The 10,553-nt window shown below is 31.6% G+C and overlaps 2 protein-coding genes across 2 annotated transcripts; both read left to right on the top strand.

Moving 5' to 3' along the window:
• Positions 1 to 363: 363 nt before the first annotated feature.
• LOC109802934 (dimethylallyl, adenosine tRNA methylthiotransferase) lies at positions 364 to 5,402 on the top strand. The gene is made up of 7 exons (XM_020364363.3): positions 364 to 803; positions 914 to 1,002; positions 1,087 to 1,228; positions 3,518 to 3,613; positions 3,780 to 3,902; positions 4,133 to 4,398; positions 4,887 to 5,402. The coding sequence occupies exons 1-7, from the start codon at positions 665 to 667 to the stop codon at positions 4,992 to 4,994; spliced, it is 963 nt and encodes a 320-aa protein (XP_020219952.1). The 5' UTR covers positions 364 to 664; the 3' UTR covers positions 4,995 to 5,402.
• A 2,744-nt stretch (positions 5,403 to 8,146) lies between these two features.
• Positions 8,147 to 9,313, top strand: LOC109803070 (uncharacterized). The gene is made up of 2 exons (XM_020364536.3): positions 8,147 to 8,472; positions 8,692 to 9,313. The coding sequence occupies exons 1-2, from the start codon at positions 8,302 to 8,304 to the stop codon at positions 9,133 to 9,135; spliced, it is 615 nt and encodes a 204-aa protein (XP_020220125.1). The 5' UTR covers positions 8,147 to 8,301; the 3' UTR covers positions 9,136 to 9,313.
• The last annotated feature ends 1,240 nt before the right edge of the window (positions 9,314 to 10,553 follow it).

The following is a 10,553-nucleotide window of genomic DNA, read 5'->3' as shown; positions in this document are numbered from 1 at the left end:
TGGAGAGAAAATTTTTAGGTTAAAAATAAATAATGTACAAAGAAACAAAGTATTGAGAATTGTTGTAGAAGAGATCAAATTAAAAAATTTAATATAAGATTTTATGATTTAATTATTAAATTAAAAAAATTTAATGTACAGTAATAATTTTTTTTAAAAGAGATTAAAAATTATTTGATATTCAATTTTACTAATTAAAATTTAATTCACGAATTATTTCAATTTTAGAAATTTAGTTGATATTTTCCTAAAATTCTAGGTTTCTTTTTGAAAATTAATAATTTGAAAAATGGAGGCGCACGTTAGTCTGAAATATGAAGCGCAGTTTAGCATGACCACCATCAATAATCGTGGAATCACCGAAATGATTAGGTGTTCCGTCTAATTCCCACCTCACCCAACCACCTTAGACAAAAAAGCGTACGATAGAACCAAACCGTCTTCCATGTCTCCACAGTCCACCTTAGCTTAGGCTGATCACCGCCGAAAACGAAAGCTGATACAAAAAAAAATAAACTAAGTTTGTCCGTCGAATAACAAAAGCAAATCGCAAATTGGTGGCGCAAGCTTGTGACTCGAGGTTTCTTCGATTCTCGGATCTGAGATTAAAGCAGTAGATAAAAGAGGAAGCGTGCAATGGTGGAATGAAGAGAGTCAGAGGAACATGGCGAGAGGGAAGTGGCTTTTTTCCTACAAGAAAACCACTCTCTTAGTTTGCTTCTTCAACATTGCCGTTGCTCTCTTCGTTCTTCGCTCTCTTTATGCCTCTCTTTATATCTACTCCGGTAGCGTTTCCCGCGACGGTAAGTATCGTCACAATGGGTTTTTCCAGCTTTTCTTTTTTGCAGTAATAAAAAAGGTTCCTGCTTGAGGTTTTGCTTTTTTTTTTTTTTTTTTTTTTGTGCGTTTTCAGTTGTGTTGTATAACCCAGATCAGCTTCGGAAAATGGAAGAATCAATTCAAATCCGTAGGGAACTTAAACCCGTGGAGTTAATTAAGTGGGTAAGAAGTGTGAACCCTTTGTGCTGTATTTGCTTCCATTAGTCACTTGCTGAAGTTAATGTTATGGAACTCCTGTGCAAATAGGTGAAGGCTTTTGAAGGGGGGTTTTCGAGTGAAACTGTGGCGGTTGAGTTGCCCCGGCATTTGAAACAGAACATAATTGATGAGATCTTGCAGAGACTAAGGAGCTTGAATTCCAGTGGCACAGATATTGCTAAGGAACGAGGTGAATGTATGCTTGTGAATTTTTCTCATAAGAATCCTGTTCGTTCTGTAAACATTGATAAGCAGCTTGTGTATTGATATTTGATTACACTAGTTAATAGTTATTTAATATTATGCTTCCATTCAAGCTAAGCTGACATAAGATTTGATTTGCATTTTGCACTGTCATTCTTGTTGCATTAAGCCTGTGTTTTATTGCAACTCTGGCATTTGGCTTTTCAGTAATAAAATTGCGTTTTCAGCACCTTACTGATTTTTTTTTTGTTTTTGCAACCTATTGCAACTTTGCAATCGTTACTATCACAAAATTGTGCTAACTGCTGGTCTTATAGCTGTATTACACCTTTAATAGTACCTGATTAAGAGTTGGATGAAAAGAAAAGGAATTGCATTTAAGTTCTTGATATTTTCTCCTGTTAACCTAGATCTGTCCATCTATCTTTTGCAATAAATTAAATCTTTTGCTAAATTGTATTACCTCCGTTTTTATTTATAAGATCCAACTTAGAACAATAGCTTGTTCCTTTATATAAGACCCAACTCATATTATCTTGATTTGGTAAAATGCATTAATTATAAGAATGGATAAATAGGAAAGAAGGAAGGTGAATATTAATTAGAATTAGGTAATTGGGTCTTATATATAGGAAAGGAGGTAGTGATTGTTTTTTCAGACAATGCTATCCTGTACCCTTAATGCATTGGTTAAGGAATCAAAAGTAGAAAGTTTTCATTGAAAAGTGTATCTACGCATTTTCTCGTGTAACTTTATTGAAAAATTTTCAATGAAAGCTTTCCACATTTTGGGCACTGGTTAGCATTATTGTTGTTGTTTTCTTATTTATTTATTTATTTTTTTTATGATAATCAATGAGAATGACACATTCTATTATAACTTTGGATACAATAAGGAAGGAATATGACAAATGTCACATTTGATGTTTAGATGAGGAGGGGTTATTTTACACTGATGTACGACTTAACACTCTTACATCCTTCCATAACTTCTATAGAAGATGATTTTTTTTCTAATCCAACTGTTAATAACCTAGACTGAAAGTACCAAATGCTTATCATGTATTAATTAGTATGTAACTCAGAATAATAACTTAGCTGTTTTATTTTTAGTAAGAAGTCGATAGATTATAATGTACTCCCTCCGGATTTAACTAATTTTTGTGCTAATTAAGGAAGTTTTTTTAACATTATTTAATTTTGTTTATCTCAATTAAATTTTTTTCCTATAATTCCTTTTATTGGAACTTGATATTAAGAATAAAGAAAAGTCATTGAAAATAGAATTTCAATTAAATGAAGAGTGTTTTGGAGATGATATCATTAAATAAAATAAAATTAGTTAAGATTTGCTTTTATTAAAGTCCACCATTCATGATTTTTTTTTTTTTGGGCTTATATTTGATCCGGAGGAAGTATTACTTAATTTGTGAAATGTTAAAAGTGGTGGAGATAGCTTGAATTTTTATTTATTTATTTTGGGCATTAAATCATTTAGACTGATGATAGACAGAGTAAATTACTTAACATTTGTTTGTAAATCTTTGAACACATTACGTCACAATATTACATCACTTAATTGTATTTCAAATATTTCATTTGTCATTCTGAATCATGGATAGATAGAGATCACCTGTTTGTCTGACATGGTGTTAAAATGTAAAGGGGGCTTACATTGTTTGTGATTGAAAATGTTTTGATTTCATTGGGTGTATAATGTTTGGTTTGTTTCTTTTCTCACTGGAGAAAGAAAGGGGGGGGGGGGGTGGAGGGGGACTTTCCATCTGGAATTGTTTTATACTGTTAGCAATGTGTTGGATTTAAGGTCTTGGGCCCAATCTCCAATTTAATTGTCTTTTTCAGTAAAAGAAAAAGAAGACATAGCTTGGATAAAGGAGACTTGTAAAGTAACAAAAAAAAAAAAAGACAGCTTGGATAAAGGAGACATGCATATTATCTGTTCAGGTTAAGCTGTTCCAAAATCATTGTAGTGCTGCTGATTAATATTGTATAATGTGGCCAAAGGAGTTTTTTTTTTTTTTTTTGGGGGGGGGGGGGGGGTGTGGTGCCGGGGTTCTGAGGTAAAGGTTCATCTCAAGAATGAGGAGTCTAGTCCCCTTGTTTTATGAATTACTAAGCTACTTTATTTTAGACATTAAATTTGGTGGTGTTATTTAAATGAAAAGATTAAAGAATTTGGAAGTAATCTTATTCCGAACTTATCTATAACATAACTCATTCTGCTCATTTTGTCTATTACATTTTCAAAATACAGAAGTAGTTGACAGTTGGCGCAAGGAAAAACTGGAAAAGGTCAAATTGGCTCTCGTGAAGGGGACTTCCAACGCAACCATCCCCCATGAAGAAGCTGGTACGAACATTGATTTACTATTGTCTGTGACTGATGAGTTGATTGTGTGATACTTTAAGAAAGTGATCTTTGCAATCTGCTAATGAATTGATGGAGGACCGGTTCCCATCATGAATGCTTTACAAATCTTTGACACCTTATTCATAATGCTATTTCAACTTCCTAGGTAAGCTAGTGAGAGCTTTGGAGTCTGATTGGGCTGTGCTTTGTGAAGAGATTGGCCTCTGGATACCTGCTCAAGTTGTTAATGTAGAACATGATGACAAACCTGAGGGTGCAGAGGAGCTCGGTAATATCAGTTTCTTTAGTCATAGTATCAAAAAAAAAAAAAATTATATTCTACTCTTTCCCTTATGCACTACATTCGATATTGATTTTGTAGAAAATTCATCATTTGAGTAGTTTCCAGGAATCAGTTAACATTGCATACATTGCATGATAGAATCTGGAAGTAGTGTGCATATATAATTTCTTGCAGAAGTTTATTCTTTGGACTTACCATGTATACATTTTCTCCAGAGGAGGAGGAGGTTCTTCCTGGCAGGCCCCTTTCACCTGAGTGCCATCCTGAACTTCACACAGATTATGATGGTGCTGCAGTAAAATGGGGTCTTACCCACCACAAAGAGAGTGCTGCTGATTGCTGTCAGGCTTGCTTAGACCATGCGAAACGTGCCAAAGAAGGTGAAAAGAAATGCAATATTTGGGTTTATTGCCCATCTGAGTTTGGATGTCATTCTCCAGATATCTACCAGCACAAACATCAGGAATGTTGGCTGAAATATGTAAGTTCTGCTCCATGATTCACTAGCCTGCTTCCTTTTTTAAGTATTTGCATGACAGCTTTTGATACCGTTATTGTCTCTGTGATCTGAGAAATTACTATGGAGTTTTCATATATGGTTTAAATACCCATTTGATCCATATAGTTTTATAGACTTTTATCTTTTAGTTGCTATATTTAAAAATATTTCACTTTAGTCTCTATACATCTCATTTTTTTTTTGTTTCCTTTTAAGCTTTTATAGTTTCGTAAATTTTATCTTTTAGTTCCTATGGACAATAGGGACACTACAAGAAAATAAAAGTTGTATGTATAAAAACTAAATAGTGTTTTTAACTAATGTAATTAAAAGATAAAATTTGTGAAATTATTGAGACCAAATAAGTATTTAAACCTTCGTATATTTTCTGGTTTGAAAATTTTCCTCTTGATGATTTATTTTTTCCTCCGCTCATGGCTAATATACTCTAATTGATAATTTGAATCCAGGCTGAGAAACCTCGACTAAATTTTAAGGATAAGTATCCTGAATCATATCGAAACTCGCATCCTTCCGCACCAGTGATCGTTCCATGGGTTTCTGGAGTTATTAGTTGATGAGTCAAATAACTAAACACCAAAGGTAACGTGATCAACCAGAGATATCTTGTAGATTACAAGAGCGCAAAGCTAGCTCAGCAAAAGCCTTTGCATGCTCGTGGATTATAGCAATGTTCTTCAACATGTTTTTTTTTTGTGTAAAAGAAATGATTGGGAGGCAAAGAATTTTCCCAATGGTCATTTAGGGACTTGGTTTTGGTCAAAATGCGATTTTTGACAGACTCACCTCAGTGCCAAGGAATTTCCACCAAGGTCGGGTCTAACACTGAGGAAAGGTGACTTTTAACTGATGAGGAAGTTGTTTTGTTGTAAAAGCTATCCGATAACATAATTCATTGTATTTGTGGGACTTAGAATCCTACTCATAGTATCATTCTTGTTCGTAATGTTGAAGATGATCATCAATCTCTGTCCGTTTCCTTCCTTTTATCCATCATAATCATACTTACATTTACACGCGTATAATAAAATGTATATGCATGTCTCGTGTAGTCACGTAGTAGTTATGTTGCCTAGTTTCTTTTGTCTTGTCGATCCACGAGACTTTCCACTTGAGATTCAAATACTAGTACAAAGCAGAATAGTAAATTAATAACTGATTACATTTTTTTTTATCCAAGGTATTTTCTAAGGAAGAAGGTTTTACTATATCACTGTGGCTAGAAATAGTCGACATGCTTAAGCCCTATATATTTCTAGCTCAGCCTAGCCTATTTCTTTATTGTTACATTCTGTTTTAGTTTGCAACTTATGCTGCTTACGCATAACTGTTCATCAGCCATTATGCTGTTCTATAGTCTTGATTAGTGTAAAACATTACCTTTTCAGTTTAAAATTTGCTAAGAATATAAACTCATGAAATAAAGGTATTTAAATGGTCAGAGACCCCTCAACTACGCAACCTAAGCATAATTATCAGGAGAATCTGCATGCTTTCAATTACGGGTGTTCTCGAGTTAGTTTGGTTTGAATGAATATTTTATATCAATCAATTAAATTTAAATTATATATACATATTAATTGTTAATCAAATAGAATATATATATATATATATATATATAGTGACGGATCCAGAAATTTTAGATAGTGGGGCAATACTTATTTATATATTTGTAGTATTAAAAATTTTATGTATAACTTTTAAAGGCATAAATATATATATCATTATTATTTTTTACAAGCTTTTATATCTAGGATTACAGTTAAAGATGAAAATAAATTAGGTTAGACTAGATTTTATTATAATTTAGTAGGTTTTAACCTAACTTTTTATAAAATTATATATCCTAAGTATCACTTATTTATCTATCATAGAAATTTTTTAAATGTTTGGATAGAACTACATTTTTAAAGACCTATTTTATAATAATTTAATATTATTAAATACATAAAAATATGTATGTTAAATTTTATAAAAATCCAGTTTAATTTATTTATGATATAAACATGTTTGTAATATCTAATATATATTTTTAGATGATAATCTATTTTAAAATATATTTTATAATAACAATTCTAATAGAACATAAATCTATTGATTTTTCTTATTTTAATTTTTTAATGAACGTACACAATTTTACTATTTTTATTTTTTTAATCAATGTATACAATAAAAAGAAAGCACAAAAAGTAAATATGTATACTGCAAATTTTATTTTATCAAAAATTAATTTTTTTTAATATATTACATTATATATGTGAGTATTAAGATATATATATATATATATATATATATATATATATATATATTATAATTAAACTTTTTTAAAAAATTGATTCGTTATTAAGGAATATTCTTTATCACATAAAAGAATTAATTTCCTTTAAAAGTTTGGTAGATATCAAATAAATATACATTTTCTCAGAATTTATATTTTATTCATATGATAATTTAAACATATATTTATTTTATTAGAACATATTTTTATTTTTTAAAATATATTATTTTTTAAAATAAAAATTTATGTATGTATCAAATAGTATTGTGGGCAAGTGCCCCTACTGTCCAAAACGTGGATCCATCCCTATATATATATATATATATATATATATATATATATATATATATATTAGATTTAGTTCGAGTTGATTCAGATTTTAAATATGTAAATTCAATACTTGAACTAATCAACATCAAGTTTAAATGATTTGATTTGGATTGGACTAAAAAGAATCTAAATCAATTTAATTGATTTGATTTAGATCGTTAAGTTTATGGGATTAATCCAATCTTATAGACATCCCCACTTTTTAATAAAGAGTGTATTAAAGGAAGAAAAAAAAAAGGTGAGAAATAATATATGGAAGATAAGGTTTGACCAAGTAAAAAAAATGTAGATAAAGTCAAAAGCTTATCCCGTAATTTGTAGATAAAATATTTTAATTTTAAAAATAGTAAATAATCTTTGCATATAAATGAATTTTCATGCTCCGAAGCTCATAAATCGAGATTCCTCAATACCATTCAAGGCTGAATATAGAGTCCACTTCTTCGAATAATTTAACTTGGCCTTCGAAAATTTTCATGTGCATAATCGTAAAAAGAACACTACTTCCTGCACGTGAACTTGATCCCTAATTTGTTGTTTGTGCAATGCAATGAATCAAATTGTTAACATAATTTTCTTTCTTTTTTCTTTTACTCGAAATGTTTTTGGATTAACATCACCCCCTTTAATCCATGTGAGTCCATTTCAAGGCACACCATAGGGGATCATTTAGCCTAACATATCCCCAAGCTCTTGTCCCTTTCTGCGTTTTGTTTACATATATAACTTCAATTGGAGGATAACCAATCCGATTGGGTTTCTCTAAGAGCAGTATTTATTCGGTGGCACGTCCCGTTAAAGATGACTTTAACTTAAAGTGTAACACTCATTAAGCACTATCTCTACGCTCAGAAATAAACAAAATCGTTGAAGGTTACCTGGTGGAGACAATATCTTATGTTTACCACAGGCATAACACACCCAAAAACAATGACCTCACATGCCACGTGCTTATTGACTTGATGCATTATTCCAAGTGCACGAATGAATTTCCCGACCAAATTACTTACCGTTGTCAAATAAACATTTGAATCCTAAATTGAATATTGTGGCCATTAGTTAAAATGTCTTTTGGCTATTTTAACTTTGTCTTTACCTTAAGGAACAGAAAACTTTTAAGGGCTCCCAGTACGCTACTGGGCCACTATCAATGAAGCAGGTCAATTTGAACATCAAATCTAGAGAATTGATGGTTTGATATACTATATAAATGAGCTCCTATATGAAAAATTGATGAATACTAATAAAATTCCACCATGGGTGTGTTCTACCATGAAGAGCCACCAAACCAGTCCAAGAGATCATGCAAAAACCTTGTGGCAACTCTAAAGGAAGTATTTTTCCGTTGCCACACTTTTGCAGCACGGCTTTCAACTTCAAGTCTCGAGGATGAGTACCCAGTGAGCGATTTTGACGAGGAGCAAGAAGTAAGTGTGTGTTTGAGTAAACATTAGTTAAATTAGTCTCCAATGAAATTATTGATTTTGTAATATTGGTCGCTGATTAAAATTGTTTTTGAAATGAAGTGATTCATGTATATTTAATATTAAAAATTAATATAAAAAATTCATCCAAGGAAAAAGCTATATAAGGTTGTATTAAACATTGTTCTAGACTCTAATTAATTTCCTCTGGTGGTTTCTCAGGTGTTTATCTCAGCAGTGATAAGCAGAACCATGGAGAAACAGAAGCACAAGGGAAGCGTGTTGAGACATAGCTTTTCGTGGGTGTACTCTCCTGCAACGAAAGAAGTAGTTTACGTGACAGAGGCAATGGCAGCACAAGAAAAGGTGGTAGGTGGTGATGAAGAAGAAGAAGAGTTTTTGTCTGTTAAAAGCTGTTTCACACGGTGTTCGAGTTCTCCCAGTGGAGAAGCATTTTATTCTGTGAAGACAAACCTTTCACGATGTTCAAGCTTGAGCGACCTTGACTTGTCCAAATATTGGAAGCGGTCGGTGATTGAGGAGTTTTGTCACTGCGAGGGATGGCCTTTTGGCCTGTGTCGCAGAGCTGTGTTGCTTCCACCACTTCCCAAGTCACCTTCCGAGTCTTGGTTGTCGCGTAAAATACAACCAACCACTAAGAAGTAACAAACCATGAATTTCTTCACCTGTTAATGTTATGTTACTTTCTTTTTTCTTCCTTTTCAGGAACTGTAACACTCTCAAAGACCATTGTATATCGGAATGCGGAAGCATAAGCTTCTTATTTCGTTTTTATTTTTATACTTACGACCATTTTAAATAAAGAACGCTTATATTTGTTCCATATATGTATATTATTTCAAAAGAATAAATTCTATGTTATTTGTGTTAGAACTTTTATATATTATATAAAAATTTAAAATATTAAAATTTGAATTTGAAGTTTAGTCTAACTTTAAAACTAGTTCTTATTATGAAAGTTTCTTTTTATGTATATACATTACTATTATTTTAGTAATATCACTGATTAATATGTGATATTATCCGGAACGATAAGAGGGATCAATCAAGTATCAACTGAATGACGCAAATAGTTTGCTCAATTAATTTCTTGGTATGTAAATAGACGACAGGATTCTGTACCATCATTTATATCGGAACTGTCAAGGGGAAGGGGAAGTTGGTTTCATAATGATGCCGATAAACTAGCATCGTCTATACTTTAGTCAACAGCTAGCTGTTAACATTGGATTTGGATACACTTTCTCCTGTTAATAAACACGCCTATTATGTTATATCAATTATTAATAATATAACTCATGCTTGACAAAAAATTACTCAAGATTGAAAAAATTAGCATGTACAAGGGTTAGTTGAATTCAGAGCCGATAAGGAATGATAAATATTCATGGACACTCTCATATTCATATGCTATTAGACAAGAGAGCGAAAGAGAGAAATATAGATATCATAGTATGTATAATCAATTATTTTGTTTCGTAGCACGCTCAGTTTTAAAATCAAATGACTTTGTTTTGTGTTGTCTTTTATATTTTAGCAAATCAAACATATCTGAGTGTTGATTCGGAGAATTGGCAAGAACAATATTTTGTTTGAATCGGCTCTTAAATATGATGTCGTTGTTAGGTGAGCGCAGGAAATTAGGAATTGGTAATAGTATAGAGATTCATGAATCACGAGGCTAGAAAATGCATCAAATATCTTTGTCCCTTATTTCGTAACGCACAAACAGCACGAAAGCCAGAAAGTAAAAGGTTCACTTTTATTATGGGCCCATGGATCCAGGATGGGCCTACCTTCTGGCGAATAAGAGGGGGATACTTAAACAAATCAAGCATGCCTCATCAATCATTCTTGTTACCTGAAGCAGTGAAGCTTAATAAATTTATTTGATATTTTTCTCACTTATTTTTGTTTTCTGAGATTAATTTATTTGATTTTTTTTATCAAATACAAATTTATTTGATATTGTATATTCATCTCATTGATTTGAATTTCTCCTAATTTATTTTGTAGTTATTTATATTTAAAAAGGTTTAAGTAATTGTAAATAAGATAAAGAG

Source organism: Cajanus cajan, chromosome 4 (assembly GCF_000230855.2).
Source record: "Cajanus cajan strain Asha chromosome 4, NIPB_CcT2T_4, whole genome shotgun sequence".
Classification (NCBI taxonomy): Eukaryota; Viridiplantae; Streptophyta; class Magnoliopsida; order Fabales; family Fabaceae; genus Cajanus; species Cajanus cajan.
This window is presented reverse-complemented; position numbering and strand designations above follow the sequence as displayed.